This window comes from Nelusetta ayraudi, unplaced genomic scaffold (assembly GCF_046127955.1).
Source record: "Nelusetta ayraudi isolate G7.1 ecotype Tasmania unplaced genomic scaffold, CSIRO-AGI_Nayr_v1 ptg000011l, whole genome shotgun sequence".
NCBI classification, from domain to species: domain Eukaryota; kingdom Metazoa; phylum Chordata; class Actinopteri; order Tetraodontiformes; family Monacanthidae; genus Nelusetta; species Nelusetta ayraudi.
The window spans coordinates 14,198,126-14,220,607 of record NW_027466061.1 but is presented as its reverse complement, the minus strand read 5'-3'; the positions used below and the strand labels follow the sequence as shown (position 1 = coordinate 14,220,607).

The window sequence follows — 22,482 nt, the reverse complement described above, 5'->3', positions numbered from 1 at the left end:
GAGATCCAACGAGCCAACGAGGAGCCTGAGCCTACGAGGGAGAAAAACACAATGACGACATCCATCGTTTGAGCCTCAGAACCTTCCTACGTTCGAAACCAAGTCACTCTGCTGCTTTGACTTGTTTTCTGATTTCAGCGAACGAGCGAGCGTGTCATCGCGTCTGTTTATCCTCGTCCAAGAATCATCACGTGTCCTTGTCTGTCTTCTTCCTCTATGGCTGCAGCCGCCTGAGCCACCTGAGGTCCAATTACTCTGATTCATTTTGTGTGACAGGCACAAGCAGCTGTAGTCTGTTTACACTGCTGCACATCCTGCCCTGCACTCTCTGCATTCACTGATATTTATATTGTCAGCAGGTACACAGTACATATTTATACATATTTCTTTGCCACCAGTTTCCCACAAACTGCTGTATGTCTAGTTAAAGGATTGATTTGCAGCTGGAATTTTGGATGATTTGTTTTGCAGTTGAATTAGATTTCAATATACTTTCTATAATTTTACAATTCCATATGTAAAGCAAGCATGGAGAGTCATTCATGTGATGCACTAATATGACTGATTTGTCTTCGTAGTGAAATTTGCTTGATTTACCACATTATCACCACATTGTACAGGGACAGCGTGTTGCCGTCCTCCATCCCACTGATGGAGCTGTCTTGAAAATGCGTTTGAGGCAGAAATCCTCCCTTCAGCTGCAATAAAAGAGAGGGGAAAAAGGGGTGAAATAATCCTGCTTGAGCCTGCGCCACATCGCAAGGAGATAACTGCACGCAGAAACAGGATTAGGCCGGTTGACAGTGGGATTAGGGCTGCGGATAGGATTACACACTGTGATAGCAGATTAGCGGCAATACACGCCCCACTTTAATCTGTTGGTCGGAAACCAGATTTGCAGCCTGCAGTCCGGTGGTGGCTACTTGGCTGTTAATTGAAGAGAATTGGGGAAATGTCACTGAATCACAGTCTGTGTGTGTGTGTGTGTGTGTGTGTGGGGAGCCGGTGCAGGTTGAATTTGCTTTAAACTGAGGCCTCTCTGAGCTTCCAGTCATCAGCAGAGAAGTGCAGGATGGGCACATTGTTCTTACTCACCTAACAAAAAAAGAAGCAACAGTCATGATTTTTCCCTCTTTCCGTCTGAAATCCTAAAAGTGCAGCTGCTGTCGATGTCAGTCCTCGGGCTGAAATGCAAGCAGATCGCATGGCACCTCATGATGTGGCTGCCACATTCAGGGACGGCTCATTGAGATATACTTAGGTGCTGATTGCCCCCCAGGCCCCCCTCCCAGCCCCTCCCCACCAGAGAGAGAGAGAGAAGCCCAGCTCAGTGCTCTCACACACAACAGGTTCATTCTCCACGCCTCTCTGCCGCCTGGACCTTGTGATTTCTGCACCGCGAGACCTTTCGTCTTTGCCTCCCTCTCACACCCAGAGGCCCAACAGATGATTCAATTCCAGAGCCTTTTCAGAATCGATGGCGGTGCCGCACTGACACCGGTCGTCCTGGTCGTGGAGAAGGAAAGAGTGTTAACCTTGTTTGGAGAGGCCAAGCAGCGCAGCGTTGCAGACAAACTTGAGCGAAAGAGGGCGGCCGTAAATAACGTCACATGAGAGGAAGGCCGAGTTCAAGAGGGGTGAAAAAACACTGAGGTCTAAGTTTGGATCCAGAGCTCCTGTGTATGTGACATCTGACCTGAGGCATCTCCCAGAACTGACGCCCTCTCAACGCTCATTACTGCGCGAGCATGTGTGTGTTTGTGCACTTGTCCGTCACTTGGTGCTACTGTGCACAGCCCTGTTTTTTGGGGGGTTTCTTTATGTTTCAGCTTAAAAGTTCAAGACCCGCCCTCCCCCTTCCATCACTGTCGCCACTGATAGCATTACCCAGCCCCTGCTAGCATTGCCATTCTCTTGGTGCGTGTTTGGTTGGTTGAGGGTGGTGACGCTCCGCCAAGGGAGCGTCGCAACTGTTATCATAGATGAACACTCCCTGCCTTGGCCGTATCTGCCCTCTGCTCCCTGACCGCCGAGCTGCTGCACTGTGAAGTGAGAGTTGGCGTGTTCGTGCCCTCTGTCTGTCTTCCTCGCAATATTTCATCCCTCTCTGCCTTCCTTCTCTTAGTGACATTTTAAAGCCACATCAGTCAGGACATTCCTGCTTCCATGTCGTGAAAGTTAATCTCTGCATAAACACGCAGACACACACACACCTCGGCCAACTCGTTATGTGTTATATTCTGAGCCGCATTTAGGTCCACAGTAGACAAAGAGACCAACCGCAGGGCCCCGGGCCTTTGAGTCTCCGCTGCTGTCCGGCCAAACAAAGCCTCATTCACAGTGTGCGCGAGAAGAAAGGCCTTTCATCTCTGAACGTGTTTAGACAGAAGTCACTGGAACGCAGGCCAGAGAGCAGCGGACATCGCAGCAGAGTCCAGCAGCACCGCTGGGCTGCGTCGCGCAACAGTCAGCGGAGCGGCACACAGTAGACGATGACAAAGTCAATGTTCCCGCATTGGAAAACAATATGGGATGCCGTCGTGAGTGCCGCTACGGCAGTGGCCCCATGGAGGTAGATGATGCTACTGTCTTGTTTTATGGTTGCACTGCATGTAGACATCCCCTCTGTGATAGTTGCAACTAACTTTGAGTTAGTTGCCAAAGCTGCTAAATCTCTCACGCTAGGCCTTATAAAAAGAACTTGCAATAGTTGTCGTGTTTGACCGCACGTAATAAAATGGACCATTCTTGCACGCACTAACTGTGATACAGAAATCATCACTTTAATTTTGTATAATAATATCATGTGTAATGTCGACATTCTCTGAAAAAAACATTTCTTGCGACAATCCGCACTCACACTGAATTGCTTAAGATATGTCAGTCTGACAAAAAAGTTCGATAAACTAAGAGTTTGCAGGCTGTACAATGTACATTTCCTGGGCTGCTCTGAGTTCTTGAGCAGGTGCGTAACTTTATGCATCAGCGCCTCGCCTGGCTCGCTGAATTGCAGTCCAGCTGCCATGAAATTTGGCGTGAAATGAAGAGCGAGCTCGAAAAGACCTGAACAAACTGGCACATCTTTGGCCCACAGTCGTGTGCATGCCTCAACGTCTGCCGCGCCGCTTCCAGTGCGTTGCGAAATGTGGTGAGATTTACCTGCCTGTGAGGAGCTTAACCAGGACTGCACGAACTTGCAGAATCTGCAGCCAAAGAAACCATGCGCTTTGTTTCTTCTTCTTTTTTTTTCTCTTATTCTTCTTCATAATTTGCTATTTGTTTTTGTAAATAAAATGTGGTTGTAAAAATAAAAAAATCTTCTTCTTCTTCTTCTTATTGTTCTTCTCCTCTCACTTTTTCTCTCTATCACCCACGTGCACACATTGGCACTTACTCATCTCCTCTCCTTAAATGGTTGTTGATGCAGCCCCACCCAGGATTGTCGGCGCTTTACTTCATTGTTTGTTTAAATCCCACACAGTCACAAAAGCAGGGTGTGTGTCCGCGGCTGGGAGACGCGCAGGGATCAGGGTGGGACGTGTTATTACAGCCCGTCATCAATCAGACCGTCAGACTGCCGGTAGCCAGTGGGATTGTCGGTTCCCGCTTAGCGTGGAAAGTGGCAAAACTGATCCCGCTGGAGAGAAGCGGAGACCTTCGGTAATAATAATAATAATAACTCACACAAAAATAAAAAACACAGTCAGGATTGAACTTCTTCCAAGAAGGCCGAGGGGAAGCTGAAGCTTGTGCTGCCAGCTGTGCAGTGGGCAACACCATTTTGAAGTTGCGAGCATGAAGTACTGGTATTCATCTGAACTGCAAATAATTTGGATTCTGTTTTTATATATTTAGTTAGAATAACCATTAAAATATGATGTAAGTGGGCCAAAAGTGGCTGTTGAATGTGTTTAATGTGATTATGAAGGAGGGGATCGCCTCTTAAACTTTTGAAAGTGATTAATACAGGCCCAGTGGGATATTTTGAAAGGAACATACTGGTTTGGAATGGAATGGTTTCAATAAGATTAAATCACTAAAAAAAGAATAGGTGTTGTTTTTTTCATTGGCTACTAATTGGTATTTATATTTACACAAAGAGCAGATCCACTGGAATCAGAACTGGATCAGCTCAGGGTTTCATGAATTTTCCCTAAAAGCAGCTGGCAGCAAAACGTGAGATCCAGTGGGACTCCAGACATTGTTTGCAGTTGTCTTTCTTACCATTAGATGCTGTTGAATTTACACGCTGGCCCTTTAAATCTTTCAGGGTTGCCTCTTGAATAGAATAATGTGATCTGCATAGATACACACAGGCTTGCTTGTTCATCTGATACAAAACATGATAATCAGCTCAAGTGGAGTTCAGCGTTCCCGCTGTGAATCATGGAAATGATTGCTGTGTTCGGCTCCTGGTGTGATGTCATGATCAGCACAATCCGATGAGCGACCACATTCTCCTGATCCTGACAGCACATTTGGGTTGTTTTTTTTTTCATTTGCATTGTTCCGTTTAAATGATGTTGGCAAATTCCATTTAGAATCTATCAGTGGAGACAAAAGTAGATCGGCAGCAAAGAGAAACAGTGAAGAGGAGCTCGGTCTCCAACTGTGAGACGGAGCTTTCCGTTCAGGCCGAGTGTGAGCCGATTGTCTGTCCAAATAGTTTTGCAGTTTGTTGTACGCGTAATTCTTGATTTCCTGGTTCTGCTCACTGGGAAGATCTCAGGAAATCCCTGCTGTTTTTTTCCCTCCTCCTATTTTTGTCATTTTTGTCATGGCAGCTCGGTCTGGTTCTCTGTGTCTCCAGCTTTCCACTGGAGGCTGATGATGTCACACTGAGGGCTGGTGGAGGAGGCCCGCCCCCACCTTCCTCCTCGCTATGTCTGCATCTCCATTTCCCTCCCTCCTCCTCCTCCTCCCTCGTCCTCCCTCCCTCCCTCCTTCCTGCATGCGATGGCCCACACTAATCACTTCATCTGCAGGCTCTTAGATTTCCCTGACGCAGCCCGGCTCCAGCCACCGAGCCACGCTGACCCCGCTTTTTATTTCGCCCACGCAGAGCAAATCTCTGGTATAAAATGGCCGCTGGTGTCAGCTGATGCTCTTTATTTTATTTTTATCTTTCTCTTGGCACGATTTTGCAGAAAGGGGCTAAATGTGCTAAAGCTAGCGCCACAGCCTCCACAACCACCTGCAGACGCGGAGTTGCGGGGTCGCTCGGGGTGAACGTAACATGATGAAACACATCGCCACCTGCACTCTCTCTCACACACACACACACACACACACACACACACACACACACACACACACACACACACACAGCCGCTGTCCGCACTCTCACCGGGCCCACTGCATGCCATTGTCACTCTCTGGATGAGTGCTATGAGAGTGCTGTAAGCCTCTCTTATCACACACACGTACACAAATACACTTGCACAATATGCACACACCTGAACTCTTCATATCAGCCTGCAAAGCATCAATCAGATGTGACAAAACAAAGTATGACTCAATCCTCATTGATTTTGGCTGGAATTGCACATTTCTCCTTTGCGTCATGCCTATATGTGTGTTCCAAAAAAAAACATAATATTTTTATTGCAATGATTTCCGCACCTTGCACTTGTTTATCACCTTTGTGAGAGATAACACAGTCCCAGCCCGCGGTGACATCAATTCACTTTCTGTCGTGTGACAAAATCAGGCTATAATGGGAACCTAAAGTAGCAAAACAACATCCCAGGATGAATATGATTCTTCCTCCGCCCCCTGAACCCTCTCTTTTACGACACATCTTTGCACCTGTCTGGTGCTCCAGTGTCGGTGAAAGGAAGGCGACGAGAAAAGGAGGGGGTGAAGTCATAACCGGGTATTAAGACGAGTCCCGGCGGGGTTGGCAACTCTGTCAACGGGGCTAAGACGCAGGCTGCCACGGTCGGCTCAGCTGAGCAACAGAGCTGAAAGTAAATACACGACTCTTCTAAACTGTGGCCCTGTGTGTCTGTGACGCGTATCTGCCACCTGTTATATGAATATGACCCCTAGTGTGTGTGCGTGCGCGTGTGTCTGTGTGTGTGGGTGGGTGTGTGCGAGGCTTCCTCCACAGCATAGAGGGAGTCTTAGATAATGACACAGAGACTCGCAAAGTGGGACCCCAGGATGATTGATGATACAATATATGTGGATTATGTGAGCGACCAGTATTTATAGCATTAGCTGGTTGTTTAGCCAAGCTAAGCTGCACTTCACAACTTCCTGGGGCGCAGGCACACATACAAACACGGACATGTATCCCAGCTGGGACCGACAGGAATAGCAAGATGGTAGCAATTAGCGGTAGCCTTGGGCCTTAACCCTGATGTGAATGTGAGCTTGAGTGACATTGAGACGTGTTTTAAAACAGGCTGGGTCAATCAATCCATTCATCCGTTGTCTATCACCCACAATGTTATTTTAGTCTTAGTCGTAGTCTTTAGTCTACGTTTTTTGGTTTCTCACCAGCGGGAAAGCAAGATAATTGGAGTGAGATGTTCGCTATGCGGCGAATAGAGGTGCCGGAAGGTGTGTGTGTTCTCCGATTGCTCCAGTACGGTTTCCAAAAACACACGTACATCCAGCGTAATCCTGATTCCACTGGATGCATGTGTAGACGGGGTGGACGGTAGACGTGTCCCCGAGCGATTGCGCAGCTTGTCTGCTGTGTCAACAACAACCCCTCTGCTGTGTCTGGGAGTGGAAAATGGTGCAGCCGGGTTTATAAGACTGACGGGTCTCCTTGGATTGAAAAAATACAATATAGCTAATACTGGTGTTGAAGTACTCAGGACCGATTTCAAAAACCAAGCAGCCTCGCAGCCTGGTGCAGCATCGTTTCTCTGTGTCCTTCTTCAATTGCAAGATGCAACTATTTAAAAAAATAAAAAAATTAAAAAAAAATTCCCACTGCACTTTTTTCTGTCTGTCTCAGTGACCTCTCACACACACATATAAACATATATAAACATTTTTGTTTTACAATGTTGTACAAGTGGTGGTGTCTGAAGTCTCGAAATGGTCTGTCTTGGTCTTGATACCCCTGGTCTTGCTAGTTAGTGTCTTGGTCTTGATTCCCCTGGTCTTGCTAGTTAGTGTCTTGGTCTTGATTCCCCTGGTCTTGCTAGTTAGTGTCTTGGTCTTGATTCCCCTGGTCTTGCTAGTGTCTTGGTCTTGATTCCCCTGGTCTTGCTAGTTAGTGTCTTGGTCTTGATTCCCCTGGTCTTGCTAGTGTCTTGGTCTTGATTCCCCTGGTCTTGCTAGTTAGTGTCTTGGTCTTGATTCCCCTGGTCTTGCTAGTGTCTTGGTCTTGATTCCCCTGGTCTTGCTAGTTAGTGTCTTGGTCTTGATTCCCCTGGTCTTGCTAGTGTCTTGGTCTTGATTCCCCTGGTCTTGCTAGTTAGTGTCTTGGTCTTGATACCCCTGGTCTTGCTAGTTAGTGTCTTGGTCTTGATACCCCTGGTCTTGCTAGTGTCTTGGTCTTGATTCCCCTGGTCTTGCTAGTGTCTTGGTCTCAGTTAACTCAGTGTTGACAAAATCACTAGTCACAAAGTCACAAAGCCTCATCACAAACCACAGAACAGCTTTTTTCACCAGTCCATATGGGTGGAAGACCTGTAGATGTGTCTTTGTTTTGCTGATTTCCGTGCTTCTCCAATCGGATCGTGCATTGTTTCTCACTAGAGGCTCATGTGATTGTTAATTGCGTATTTTATATCACAAAGTTAGCCGAAGCAACAGGCAGCGAATCAGCATCTGAGCACCATGAATGTTCCTGCCACGTACTGCGGCAACCCAAGGTCTGGGAGCTTCCTCTCGTTCTGATGTTGGGTCTTGCTCGTGCCTCTTTTAGGGCCGCTGCTCCAGAGAGAACTGCAAGTACCTGCACCCTCCTCCCCACCTAAAGACCCAGCTGGAGATCAATGGCAGGAACAACCTGATCCAGCAGAAGAACATGGTCATGCTGGCTCAGCAGATGCAGCTCGCCAACGCCATGATTCCTGGCACGCAACTCCCGCCAATGGTGAGAACACGCACGCATTCATGACAATTGTCCGGCATTCCGTCGCACAACGCAGTCACATCAATTCCGCTGCTTCTCCTCTTCCAGCACATGTTCTCGGTGGGGCCAGGCCTGGCCACCAACGCCAGCGCTGCAGCCGCCGCCGCCGCCTTCAATCCCTACCTGAGCCCGGTGTCGCCAGGCCTGATGCCGCCAGAGATCCTGCCCAGCACGCCCGTCCTCATGGCCTCCAGTCCCGCTGTCAGCCAAGTCCCCAACGCGGCTGCCGCTGCTGCCCAGAAGCTGCTGAGAACAGACAGACTGGAGGTAACAGCGGCGCTCGTTGCGTTCTAGTAAACTTTACCTCGCGTTGACCGTCGTCCCGCTCGGCAGGAAGCTGCGCTGCCCCGGGACGATAATGAGCCTGTAAACAAGAGTCGTTAACAGATGGTTAACAGTAGCACAAGAACATTGAAGGTTTACACATTGTGGCTGCTTCACCTCATCATGCATATTCATCTGCGAGTGTTTCCGTTGAGAGCTGTTAACAGTTTACACTTTAAACTTGCGCTTTGATTCACTGTGTGATTTCAGCCTTTTTTGTTCTTCCGTGGATTCCACCAAAATTTATTGGTCAAGAATTATAGATGAGTCAGAATCTATTAAATATTCATGCAGGCAGAGGGAAGAGTGGCAATGCCGTCGAGCAGCAAAATCTGTTCATCGTGGCATTGAGTGTTCAGTTGGGTATTTCTTTCATCTGCAGTCTTTCCTGGGGAAGCACGAGGAAAGATAAGAAGAGAACCGACGCAGCTGATAGCTTTAATGTTATTACGAGGCCCACACTTATCAGCAGCTCACAGCCTCTCAGGTCCAAAGCAAGGAAGAAAGCAGATCCAGGCCTGAAGTGTGGCGCAATTGAAAGAGGAGGCTGCCCCCTGTTGTCCATTTCACATATAGAGACAAAAAGAAACAGCTCTTATTGACTTGTGCAAAATGATGCTTTAGTGCAAGTTTTTTTCCGATCTTAAAAACATTGAACTAGGAAGTGGCTTTATTTCTACTTTCCTTGTCTTAAAACCGGTTTTCTAACCGTTATACGTGTCTGTAGCCTGTAGGCGTGCTCTGTTTTATGGGAAAATATCCTCTTTGACTTCTTTTGCTTGCTCCAATTTTAAGAGGGTTTTTTTCTATAAAAAAATAAATTAAAAAAATGCAGTTTTGGAAGCCAGCCCTTTGTGACATCACAAGGCACTAATATTGATGCTAAGGTCTCAGTTTGGTTTTTGTCCCACCGTAATAGACTGCCTTACCGTCTGCTTTTTTTTTTTTTTCTTATTGCTGCCTTTAAAAGAATTGGAAGCATCAGTTTGGCAAGAAGCTAAATGTGAGCAGTTTTCCACGATGTTCTTGACAAAGAGCTCAATCTGCTCTACAATATGAGAATGAGCAGATCATGTTGTTTCGTTTTTTGTTTGTTCATTTTTGGATAATTTATTCCCGTAGTGCTGTTCCACTGGGGTCTGAGGTGAAAAAGAAAGGCCTGACAGTTAGTGTAATGTAGCTTCTTCAAAATGGAACCAGGAAGTACATGGCTCAGAGTTGTCAGTGAAACAGGAAGTTTGCCACAAAAGATAAAAAGCATTACTTATTCTGTATTTTGTGAAACCAAAGACGACAACGTGTTTAACAAAGACTTGAAAAGGAGCTTTAAAATGCCTTAAAAGACAAAACTGATGGCTTCCCGCACATTGTTTGGCTGAACTCATGTCCAATCAGTTCTTAGTCAAATGGACGTCACTGTCTGGCTTAATCTGAAGCGCCACCGCACAACGCAACAACAAAACTGCTGTACAAATTCCTGGCGCGGTGCTAAATGTTTGATGGGGTTTTGCTTGCTTGCAGGTGTGTCGGGAATATCAGAGGGGAAACTGCTCCCGGGGAGAAAATGACTGCCGCTTCGCCCACGCCGGCGACAGCGCCATGATCGACTCCAACGACAACACGGTCACCGTGTGCATGGACTACATCAAGGGCCGCTGCTCCCGGGAAAAGTGCAAGTACTTCCACCCGCCGGCCCACCTGCAGGCCAAGATCAAGGCCGCCCAGCACCAGGTGAATCAGGCCACAGCCGCCGCGGCCATGGTGAGCAGACCGACGAGAGCGTGCTCGCGCTCCATCCCACACACACATGCACGCACACACGCACACATACCAGGAAGCTACCTGTAGGAAATGCATCATGTTCTGTGGCTCAGAATCTCACTCTCCTGCTTTTATTTATGCAGATGTTTTCAGTTCTGCTTTTGCTGGGTTCAATTCTTTTCTTTTTAAAAAGGTTTGGGTAACATTTGCTCTGCTGTGGCCTCAGTAAAGAAGGAACAGACAGCGCTTCATTATTCAGAACCTTTCATTTGTCCGTGGTTCCTAATAGGATGGGGTTTTTTGTTTGTTTGTTTTTTAAGTCAATGGTTGTCTTGTTCCTTTTTTTAAATCTCACCCCAGACCACAAGCAGAGTCAGTGCCCCCCCCCCACCTACATATGCTCTGTGTGTGTGTGTGTGTGTGTGTGTGTGTGTGTGTGTGTGTGTGTGTGTGTGTGTGTGTGTGTGGTGGGTGGGTGGGTGTGTGTGTGTGTGTGTGAGTGAGTGTGTGTGGGTGTGGGTGTGTGTGCATCGCTATCTAAAAGGGGACAGTTTTAAATTGTGACACCACTGTTTCATAACTTCCTGTGCTTTTACTTCTCTCTTCACTTGACGGGGGTTTTTTTTTTTTTTGACATTTCAAAAAGAGGACTCGCTGTGCCTTATCGTGCCCTCAGTCCTGTCTCCCAGTAACAGCACCTGTGAATAATTTTATGGTGTGTTTATATATATTTTTTGTGTCTTTTTACAAATATGTATATGTATATATATATATATATATATATATATATATATTTTCTTTCTGTCTGCTCTTCCTCGACGTTAGCGGTGGGCTATGGGGGTGAATCATTGTAATGTGACACTGACTATGATGTGCACAGTGACACACGAAAAAGCAAACGCAAATTGTCTTTCCACGCCCTGCTCGATGAGAGAGACCCCCTCTCTTTGTAAAGTAGCGACTGAGTGATAATACCCTCACGGCTCTGTGTGGCTATCACTAATGTAGACGGGTAGCTGATCATCGACTATTGACGATCACTTAACGTGTTCAGCAGTAGCGCTAGTGTCCACACTGTGCATGCCTTAGTCCTGTTATCCCCTTGTATATTGCATTCCAATGATTTGTTTTTTTATTTGTTTTTGTTTTTTCTCACCTATACCCAAACTGCACTGCTGCCCCCATGATGCACCTCTGCTTGCTGGTTTATGTTAATGCGCTTGAACCCCCCATTGGCCCATTGCCATCATGTGCTCGCTGCCTGCTAATTAAGACTCAGTCGGCTGTCAAATCACTGAAGCGACCCCTCGACGCAACCTTTGACCTGGTACTATGACCTTTCACCTTTTAGCTTGGCATGTGGCTTTGTTGTAACGCTGTGTTTTTTTAACCAGAAGATACCTTGCTATTTTGTGTTGTCGTCGTCTCAGTGCAACGTCTGTCCTTGTTTTTGTTTTTATTTTTACCTTTCTTTTCCTCCTGTTGATCTGTCATTTTCGACCGGGGGGGTGAAACGATCGCGTTACCTGCGGCCGCACCCAAAAAGAAAGAAAAAACGAAAAATAAAAATATCATGAAGTCGCTGTCACGTAGCAATCAGACGCCGACTCACTCCCAGAACCAAAGGGAGCCGCGACCTTCTCACCCCCCCGAAGCTGATCTAACACAGCAGAGACAGTCAGGGACGTAGGAGCTTCTGTAACGTCGGCACGGCTTCAGTCAGTGTTCAGTGTCTGTGGAGCAGCTCCAGTCCAAACGTGTGCATGTCTGTGTGCCAGCCGCATGACAGATGGATAAGGGTGGGGCTAAGAGAACGAGCTTTGTTATTGTTATTTTTGTTCAATTTAATTTAATAACCATACAGGAGTGATCCCACCATAACAGACGATTACTGTTCAAATGATGGCTCACTCCGCCGCCGCGCCGCCTGCCGTGGCCTCGCGCCAACGCCAAAGTCAAAGACGGCGTTTCATGTCGACAAGCAGCAGACACGCACCCGTCTCATGTGACCCGCGTCGCTCGCTTGGCCCGAGGCCACGTCTGACTCGGTGCCCGAGAGTGAACTATCTCTTAAACATGGCTTACACAGTTTATCATGGAGCTAGCAGTGCAGCCTCCCTTTCTCTGTGCTTCCTACCTGTTCCACCTCCTGTTAGCAGCCTTCTCGTTTTGTTTTCCTTGTGTTTCTTTTTTGTTTTTTTGTTGTTTTTTTTTTAAAGTTAATGCTTGCTTCTGTTGCTCTCAGTCAGACTGCCCAGTTGATAATAATCCCATTGTAGCGTAGAATAACAGTACAGTATGAATGCTTATTAGCCGTTAGCTCCTGTAAGCACCATGCTCCTGCTTGTGTAGTACTTGTGTCAGAATGCTGCTTGCTTGCTACTGATGATATGATGAGATTGATGTTGTTACACACAAGGATGTTTTGATGCTGTTCATTAATATGATGTTCTCTAACCTATGTACCTTTGTTTTCTTTTTTTTGTTTTCTTTTTTGCCTCTTTCCCAAAACATCCTCTGTCTTTCTCTTCCTTTGTCTGTCCTCCTCTTCTTCCTCTTCTTCTCTTTCCTTTATTTTTCTCTGGCTGGCTGGGCAGGGCATCGCCCCCAGCGTCATGGCCCCCATGCCCAAGCGGGCAGCCCTGGAGAAGGCCAATGGGGCCTCTGCCATGTTTAACACCGGCATGCTCCAGTACCAACAGGCCCTGGCCAGCATGCAGTTTCAGCAGCAGGCTGCTTTCCTCCCATCAGGTATGGCTCCGCCAGCGACTGGCCAGAGGATGCCCGGATCGGTCTAACCCGGCTTCCTGCTTGGCTGTGGTTGGGCAAAGTGGTAGACGGCAGGACAGGTTTGGCCGTGGACTGTTTTACCTCCTCCGGCGTCAGACTTAGACTAAACCTTAAACAATGCGAAGCAAACAGTGAGTCAGTCAAGGGCAGCCGTGGCATCGGTTCAGCCTCAAAATACATTCAATAGGGCAAAAAGAGAGAGAGCTGTGCGCACTGTGCTTTGTATGGCGCTGCATGGGCTGCGGTGTTTTCTTATTTACTAATTGCCTGAATAATAATCTTTAAAAAAAAAAAAATCATTGAATCAATCAAAGCAGAAGAAGCAAACTTATTTTCTGCCTTGATGCCCAGTGAAGGTGAGATGGCTCCAGTGTGAGCCGCGTACTGTCGTGGGCTTTTTGCTTGGGGCTGAGATGAGTTGAGACGTGCCGGGCCGGATGGGTCGGGTATCGCTGTCCTCCTCTGCTGCTGTCTACTCCAGCGTTCGCAGCAACCACAATCACAGCTTTAACACCGAAGCCGAGCTCTCAAAAAAATTTTACCTTCACGCTTCCATCGTAGTGACAGATCTGCCGATGACTACGTAGTTCACTTCCTCGCCTTTTTTTTTCTGTCACTGATGACTGATGTCCAAGAGATATTAACCTTTTCTCCCCCCCCCCCCCCTCCTCCCCCACCCCCCACCCCTCCCTCCACCTTATCTCTCCCCCACAACCACCACCACTCTAACGAAACCTTCTGACGGGCTGTTTTTGATTTCTCCTCCCTTTCCAATCCACTTCCTGTCGCACTGCATGATGGGCAGGCTCAATATTGTGCATGACACCTGCAGCCAGTGTTGGTAGGTTCCAGCTTTCCTTTTCCTCCCGTTGTCTGAAAGCTCATGTCTGTGACTCACACATCGCTAATTACAGCCACTGCAGAGCGTCCGGCGCACACATTTGCATTTTCTTTTAGCATAGCAGAGTATGAAGAAAAGAGAAGTGTGTGAGGAGACTCATTCGTAGCAATATTCCACATACGAGGAGGCGGGGAGAAGAATTGTAGCATTTAAATTCTGTTCATTTTACGAACCGGTGCTGATCAGTGTGTGTTAGCGACCTTGTTCACGACTCTGCCGACTCCCTCTGTGTGTTTCGCCTGATGGCTCTGATTCTCATGCTCGTGTGAAACTCGGCTTCTGGCTGGTTCTAACCTGACACCGTCCAAGCCCGACTGAAACATCCAAAGAAAAGCGAGGGCCGGGGGGTGGGGGTGGGGGTGGGGTGCAGGGTTCAAGTCCGTCCACTCCCTTTGTCTCCTCCATCAAATGAAGCGTTGATATTTGGATTTCTGAAGTGAGACAAAGGGAAGCGGGTGGGGTTGGAATGCCTCCGTGACTCCACCTCCTCCCTCTCTCCACCTCCACCACCACCACCCGCTCCCCCCCCCCCTTGACCCCCGCCTCATTTGCCTGGTGTGTATGTGGCTACAGTGCTCCTCTTTGTAATTTTTGCTTACGTGATTTTCCCTCCAAAAAAGTTCCCATGATGCACGGTGGTTCTCCAGCCACTGTGTCTGCAGCCACCACATCTGCCACAAGCGTTCCCTTCGCAACTGCCTCCACCAATCAGGTTTGCACCTCCACCGCCTCAGTCTCCTCTCTCTCACTCTCTCTGTCTCTCTCTCACTCTCTCTCACTGTCTCTCTCTCTCACTCTCTCTCACTCTCTCTCTCTGTCTCTCTCTCTCTCTCTCCCTCTCTCTCCCTCTCTCTCTCTCTGTCTCTCTCTCTCCCTCCCTCTCTCTCTCTGTCTCCCTCCCTCTCTCTCTATGTCTCTCTCTCTCCCTCTCTATGTCTCTCTCTCTCCCTCTCTCTCTCACTCTCTCTCTGTCTCTCTCCCTCTCTCTCTTTGTCTGTCTCTCTCTCTCTCTGTGTCTCTCTCTTCCTCTCTCTCTCTCTCTGTCTCTCTCTCTCTCTCTCTGTCTCTCTCTCTCCCTCTCTCTCCCTCCCTCTCTCTCTCTGTCTCTCTCTATCTCTCTCTCTCTGCCTCTATCTCTCTTTCCCTCTCTCTCTCTCCATCTCTCTCTCTGCCTCTCCCTCACCCTCCCTCTCTCTCTCTGTCTCTCTCTCTCTGTCCCTCTCTCTCTGTCTATCTACGTGCACTTGGATGATCCTGGGATGCTTGATTTAACAAGGGGAGGGCGGGGCTGGAAGGCGGGACTCCTTCTTGTTGGCCTTCACTACAGTCCAACATGTCATTTAACCAAGTTAAACAACACACGTGCACACACACTGTGAATTTCCATTTAGGCAGTCGCCGTAGTCAACTGTTACATTTTTTTCTTGAACGCGCCCTGATTGGAACTCTGTATTGCATACCATGTTTTTCCTCACCGTAACCTGGATTTTTTTTGTCCTTTCCCACTTTGAGGACTCTTCCTTATCAAAGTTGACTACCAACGAATACATGCAATTGGTATGTATGAGGTAGTTTCTTTTTTTTTTCATACACATTTTACAGAGCAGCCCGCTCAGCCTGCAGCCGCGATAACAGTTGCTATTTGTGCCCTCTGGTGCTTTTGCCTTTTTATTATTTTTTTGGTTGAACCTATTATTTCGCTGCCGCTTCAGCACGTCGGAGCAAATCTTCTCAGTGTCAGAGAGGCCATTTTCAGAGCCGGCGTGCACGAAGATTTGCAACAGTTTGATTTCAGTTCTGCTGCCGAAGGCTTTTTTTCCCCCCCTTGGCAGCTATGCATCGCACACTTCCATTCACCAGAGTGAAAGGCTTATTTTTTTTGTATTATTTTTACCTTGGGTAGATGTGTGCAGGTCAACAACATGGAGGACTTAGATTTGCATGGGGGAGCCGCCTCACTGATAGCTCCCCTTCCCTCTTGCTCCCCTCTAATCCCTGTCTTTGCCCAAAGGCGTCCGGTGTGTGTTACTGACATGGCCTGTCTGAATGAAACCCTGCCACAACCGAAGCCTAATTGCCCCCCAACTATCTCGTCATCTACATCCCTTTCCCAGCAATAAACACATCTTGCAGTGAGAGCCAATAACGTTGTGTTGATCTGTGTCTCTTTCCCGTGCTTCTGGTTTGTGACGCCTCACTTATTCTCTGTCTGTTTTTTTTTATTTTTTTTTATTTTTTATCTTCCCCACCACAGATTCCAATAATATCTGCGGATCATCTGAGTAGTCACAAGTACTTGACTCAAATGTAGTTCCTCTCAAGAACAGTGAGTTCCTATTAAATCCGCATTCCTCACCACACAGTTTGTTAACTTTGTTTCAAATCAGATTCGTTCTGACGTTGGATTCACCTGACCACGTTTACACGCAGAACAAAATATTTCCTCCTGTGCGTTCTTTTGTTTTTGAAACAAAAGAACTTCTTGAAAGTCACACTGAACTCTGTGGTGTCTTGCAGATCAAAATGAATGTGTTCTGGCACCGTCCGAGCCAAAAGAGTTCAGCCTTTATGTACATAACCTACAGAATGTCGAGCGACGGGGGCAAGAAGGGTGTGCCATCTCTCAGCCCGTCCACCACCATCACGACAGTCTCATCACCGGAGTCAAACATCGAGGGTGCAACACACGATCTGTGCCATCTTCCCACATATCAACAAGACTTATTGCTGTCGAAATTTAACGCCCAGTCCAGACGGAAAGGAAAGATCCTGGTGCCGGGGTCAGTGTGTCTCCCCAGTCCCCTCCGTCGGGGAACGTCCGCATTACACCTCCGTGTTTTCATAGCACTCAACTTATTGAATCGTTACTGCACGCGCAGGAGGTTAGAAGCGCATACAGCGACATCCAGTGCTGGTACGTTAGGAGACCAACATCCTCCTTCCTTATCTGATTCTTTTAAACCTCACATACTCATACAATTTCATTTTTCTTTTCCTCTTTCTTTATTTTTTTTAAATCGATAGCCATATTTCATAGTTTACAAGTGAAACGTAAACATGCACCTTGAATTTGAATCAAAATCTAGAAGAAATAAAAACTGGCACAAGAATTTTAACAAGAATTTTATTTGCCAAAAATGAATTAGGCATGTACAGTATTGTGTTTCTACGGCGTCTAGTGAAACTAGATGTTCAAAATGAGGGTCTTGGACATATGAATGTTCTGGGTAAACCAACATACCTGTGTACCTTGAAAGCACAGCCAGGCTAGCTTTTTCTCACCTTGTCGTGCGACATCAAGGCCATACAGCTAAAACCAGAGTGTTATCTCAGCAGTGTTATATGTTTACCGAAGGTAAAAGTTTTGTATGGCTCTTTTTTTTTGTATTGTTTTGTGTTCATTCAATCTCCATTGTGAGTGGGGTTTTTTTTTTAACAGTTTTCTTTTTTTCTTTCTCTGATTAATTCTTAGTTTTAAAAGTGGGGGGATTTGCCATAGTTTGTTAATTTTGGTGATTTAATCTTTTCCTCTAAAATCAAAAAAAAAATGTTTTTTTTAAGGTGTCATACCTCGTTTTTCTGTGTGTTTTTTATGTTGTGTCGGGATTTGTATCTGTGCGAGTCCATGTACTCTACAGCCTGGTGAAAGGAAGGGTGCGGCTGCCGCGACACGGTGTTACCGAGGTTCCGCCTCTTCCATAGAGCAGCAACTCTTGAAAGCGTGTCGCCACAAAGCAGAGCCGCGACTTGATGGGAAAATTTGATAACAACAACCACAGACCGGTGCGCCGGTCTATTAGGTCATTTTAAACCACATGTGCACTTGAATGATTGTACGTCTCGTCGACCTGTTTTTAAACGTTACGCGCCCACAAGGCCTCCATTCATTTGTAGACTCGTCAACAGAAACCAAAGCACAGTCTTGATTTCCTCCCATCTGCATCCCGAGAGGCTCGTCTCTCCCGACGCTCAAAGAATTAAGGAAGACACATGTTTGTTATCAGCCCATCTCGTAACCTCCCATGTTCTGTTCTCATAAAAGTGTGCCGTGTGTCTTTACTGATTGTAATGTACCTAACAAAGCCTTAGATTAAGTCATGGGTGTGAGCCCAGTCAAATGTACTTTCAATCACCAAGCAGGTTAAGAACACCAATGACGTTTTTATAGTAGTGTCATGCGTCGCTTATGATCCTTTTTGTTCTTTGTTGCTAATGTAAAAGTAACAATTACTCTTAAATTTCATTGAACTTGTGTACTACTTAAGGATTTGAATCTATTTGAGGTATGTAGTTGTAGATTTTTCTTTCCTTTTTTTGCCTTACTATATATTACTTGACAACAATGATATAGCCGTTGTAGATTTTTGAGGTAGTAAGACATTCATAACTTTTTCAAACCATATAAATGATAATGTGTTGAGTCAGTTTTAAATATTCACTTTATTCATATAGCTGGATGTCCTTTTTTCAGTTGGTGTTACGTTATCAGATCACTTTTGCTCAGTGAGATACTCTTTGGTTTTGATAAGTACTGAGATGAATGGATGCGCTGCCTGTGCGGCGTCTCTGATCTGAGTAGAGAGAAAAGTAACCCCTAATGTTCAAACCAACTTAAATTTAACCTGTATAACATGTCAAGATCACGTGTGAAAATATATTGTGTTGAGATATAGATCCATGTCTAAGAGTAAAAAATTATTTTCTACTGTATCCATTTCAGAAAGATATGTTTGTTTTGTTTTTGTTTTTGTTTTCTTTTTTAAAATATGACTTAAGTTTGCCCTGAATGTCAGGCCAAAACGAGCAGTGAGATCGACGGGTGTTTGGATGTGTGGCGGCGGAGAGTCCGATTAATAAAGTCCAGACTTCCTGGAGCGGAGAGGTCTGAAATGCTGCAGGCGTAGAGTTCTAACCTAAGGGACGAAGGTTGACTTTTTGCACTTCTGTATATAGTCAAATGAACAGAGAAAAAAATGTGTATCATATTGAGATATTATTTTGAATAAAAAAAGATCTATAATTATAAGGAATTTTGCTAGATTAATTTAAATTCTTAAAATTAGAAGACCAGCTAAAAGAAAAAAAAAAAGTTGCTTGCAAAGAAGGGCACTAGTTTCTTGGCCAACGCATTCAGAGAAAGGCTATGCGCTTTTTGTCTTATTTTGTCAGTGGCTCGTATTGCCAGAGAATGTTGCAGGGGAGTAAATATCCTCACATCATGCTAACTCCACCTCCTCCTGTAGGATGACATATCCAGTATTGTCCATATACCATTTTGTTTGACTCGCTCACGCAGTACCTTAGCTCCCATAGTACAGTTGGAGACATGACCTCCCAGTATGCATTCTATTATAGTTTGATTTGACTGCATGTAAAAGTACAAACATGTAAAGAAAAGAAAACCATGTAGTTAGGTAACGAGAGGTAACACATCCAGACAACTGAGTGCGCAGTAACACTTATTTTTTCTCACTTCAAGTCACTTATCCAATAGATAACATTATCAGTGGGGAGAAATATCACTTTAAAAAGAAGGTTTTTTTTGTTTTGTTTTTTTACTTTGGTGTGTTAAAATACTTTCCAAAAGTATGTTGTTATTTAAGAGATATTAGCACTCATCCACCCCAGATACTCTCTCATAGCCATATAATAATAATGACTGGACAGTCGACACTGACTCACAGGATGTAGTTTCTGCCACCGTATCCGTGCTCTCAGCGGGAGAAGGCTCCAAAAACCAAATGCATCTTTCAGTGAATTAGTTATTGAAATGAATGTACAAGTCAGCGGTCAGCCTGCTTCACTGACCCAAGGCTACTGTATCGTAGCTGCACAACCAAAGCGCCGTCTTCTCCCAAAAACCACACGTTGAGTCTCTCCTCAGGGACTCGCACCAAGGTTTCCGCTTCCCTGCTGAGGGCACACGTACGCTTTCGACTGCTATTTACTTGTAAGTGCAACCACCTATTGCGTATTTGCTAACAGTTGCCACACAATAATGTACTATTCTGTCTTCAGATTTGTTTATGCACATTTTATCGTCGCCATAATTGACTCTTGCTGTATGGATGAAAAAAAAATCTGAATAAAACAATATTTGATTTGCTCATGCAACAGTTGTGTGGTCACTGCGTCCCTACGTGCTCGACTCGAGATATTTACAGCCGATGCTGAGACTTCTATTGTTTTAAAGATGCTGGAACCCTCATGGAGGAAGTGATGTTTTGGTTTTGTAGATGTGTAATTGGAAAGAATATACATCATAATGGCTATCTGCCTACGTATATTTACATCTATGGAAATACAATATTTATGACTTAAGTAAATAAATAATGATAAGTAATATTTATCATATATTTATATATTCAGCCTTTCTGATGAGAGGCGAAGCAAGAACAAGTCCAGTTGCCCTAACTTGACTTGAGAACCTTCACAGTCAAGTAAAAGTATGGATACTGCAAAAATAAAAATCTGTCAAAATTAAAAGTACTGATTCAACTCCTTTCCTCAAGTAAAAGTAAGAAAGTGCACGTTCAGAAATGTACCTTAGTAAAAAGTTTTTTTTTCCCATTACATGACTGAAACAATACCTTTGTAGATAATTTTGCAAAAATGAAAAAGTTGTGACTCAACTGACCAGAGGTCTACCATGAGCCACTGGATCATTTTTAACAGCTTTGATACTCCCAGTACTATAGTTTGTTTTGTTTTGTTTTTTTGTTTTTCAACTGCAGTGCAACCATAGTGTCATCAGTAATACTTATGACCAGTAAGCTGTCATTGTTATTGTTTACGCTTTTGATAACAAAAAAGATATTCATTGTTATTTTCTGCATGTTTATTTTTCTCTGTGTACTGAAAGTGTACTGAACAGTGACCCCATGACCAAGGTACTCTAAAATAATCCTCTAAAATATGATCCACTTTTATATTGAACTACACAACAACATGGCTCCATAGTTCACGACTCCACTTCAAGAAACAAAAATGATCATGAATGATAAGTGAATTACTTTTAACAGAAGTCATATATTTCAAACACAAAAGTAACAACCATATTTGTTTTCCCAATGTAAGAAGTAGAAAGTACAGATATTTGTGAACAAATGAAGGGAGTAAAAAGTCGTCAGAAAAAAAAATACTAAATCTACTTCATTACAGTAACAAAGTATTTAAGTTATTTTCCACCTCTGATATTTGATGAGGGATGATTGTGTTAGAAATAAAACCATAATGCTCAGAATGGCACTGAGTATAACTCCGCTGCGTCGAGGTCAAACTCTGGTCACTCCTAGCTTTTATTATTACCCCAATGCAATGACACTGGGCGTCTGAGGGCGAGGGGTCACGCAGACGCACACCGAGCTTTCTGCGCAGGCCACGTGACCGAGCGCCGGGCCTGCTGCGGCTCCTTTAAGAAAGCGGAACTGAGCCTCGTCGTGCCCGACGCGCCGAGGATGTGGGCAGGAAACGCCGCGCAGGAGCCGAGCGACGATCACGCTTGGCCGCGCCGTCGCATCAACAGCACCGCTACCGCCGCCACAGCAACAGCAGCAGCAGCAGCAGCAGTACTGCGCAGCGCCATCGGAATGCGCGTCGGTTCACCCCGCTGATGCCCAACGACGAGGGCCGCCCACCGAGCCGGATCTCCAACCCCCACAGCGGCCGAGCGAGAGGGCAGCTTCCCCGGCCTGCTCGCTCTGAAAATACCGGGGCCGCTCAGCGGGCGTGTGTCTAACAGAAAGTAGCTTCATTCCGGGGCAGAAAAAGGAGACGTCTGCCCTTTTTTCTTTTTTTTGGGGGCGAACCACCACCAGCAACACCGCCGCCGCCACCCTCCACCTTCCTGAAGCCATGAGGGAGTACAAAGTGGTGGTTCTGGGCTCGGGCGGAGTCGGCAAATCAGCGCTGACGGTCCAGTTCGTGACGGGCTCCTTCATCGAGAAGTACGACCCGACCATCGAGGACTTCTACCGGAAGGAGATCGAGGTGGACTCGTCGCCGTCGGTGCTGGAGATCCTGGACACGGCGGGCACCGAGCAGTTCGCCTCCATGCGGGACCTGTACATCAAGAACGGCCAGGGCTTCATCCTGGTCTACAGCCTGGTCAACCAACAGAGCTTCCAGGACATCAAGCCCATGCGCGACCAGATCATCCGGGTCAAGAGGTACGAGAGGGTCCCCATGATCCTGGTGGGCAACAAGGTGGACTTGGAGGGGGAGCGGGAGGTGTCTTCCGGGGAGGGCAAGGCGCTGGCGCAGGACTGGAGCTGCCCCTTCATGGAAACTTCGGCCAAAAATAAAGGATCCGTCGACGAACTGTTTGCAGAAATAGTGCGACAGATGAACTACTCCACCGTCCCCAGCGGCGGGAATCAGTGTTGCTCCTGTGTCCTGCTCTAATCGACGAGAATCCAGACAAGAAGATGCGGGGGGTATGGGGGGGGGGAGAGACTGCGCATCCGGGGCTCATTTTTGGGATTTTGGTGTCCCATCAGATTCTTCTCTCTGCTCACACTGTTGTCTTATTGTTGCACACCAAGAGGAAAAGAAGAAAAGAAAAAAATCAACCATGACAACAATCAATTCTGTATTATATTAGTAT

At 46.2% G+C, this 22,482-nt stretch overlaps 2 protein-coding genes across 15 annotated transcripts in view; both read left to right on the top strand.

Annotated features, from left to right (window-relative positions):
* Nucleotides 1-19,991, top strand: part of LOC142885126 (muscleblind-like protein 1) — a 36,119-nt gene extending 16,128 nt beyond the window's left edge. The window contains exons 3-12 of one of the 14 annotated variants that reach the window (XM_076021263.1): nucleotides 7,892-8,062; nucleotides 8,150-8,368; nucleotides 9,947-10,186; nucleotides 11,460-11,513; nucleotides 12,784-12,937; nucleotides 13,782-13,817; nucleotides 14,498-14,589; nucleotides 15,408-15,434; nucleotides 16,132-16,203; nucleotides 16,395-19,991. In XM_076021263.1, the coding sequence (XP_075877378.1) occupies nucleotides 7,892-8,062; nucleotides 8,150-8,368; nucleotides 9,947-10,186; nucleotides 11,460-11,513; nucleotides 12,784-12,937; nucleotides 13,782-13,817; nucleotides 14,498-14,589; nucleotides 15,408-15,434; nucleotides 16,132-16,188 (1,050 nt within the window). In that variant the 3' untranslated portion in view covers nucleotides 16,189-16,203; nucleotides 16,395-19,991. Of the gene's footprint in view, nucleotides 1-7,891; nucleotides 8,063-8,149; nucleotides 8,369-9,946; nucleotides 10,187-11,459; nucleotides 11,514-12,783; nucleotides 12,938-13,781; nucleotides 13,818-14,497; nucleotides 14,590-15,389; nucleotides 15,435-16,131; nucleotides 16,204-16,394 lie in introns of all 14 variants that reach the window. The other 13 variants (XM_076021262.1, XM_076021267.1, XM_076021264.1 and 10 more) reach the window with 13 other exon arrangements.
* Nucleotides 19,992-20,720: 729 nt separating this feature from the next.
* LOC142885130 (ras-related protein Rap-2b-like) lies at nucleotides 20,721-22,311 on the top strand. Its single transcript, XM_076021282.1, has one exon. The coding sequence runs from the start codon at nucleotides 21,732-21,734 to the stop codon at nucleotides 22,278-22,280; it is 549 nt and encodes a 182-aa protein (XP_075877397.1). The 5' UTR covers nucleotides 20,721-21,731; the 3' UTR covers nucleotides 22,281-22,311.
* Nucleotides 22,312-22,482: the final 171 nt, after the last annotated feature.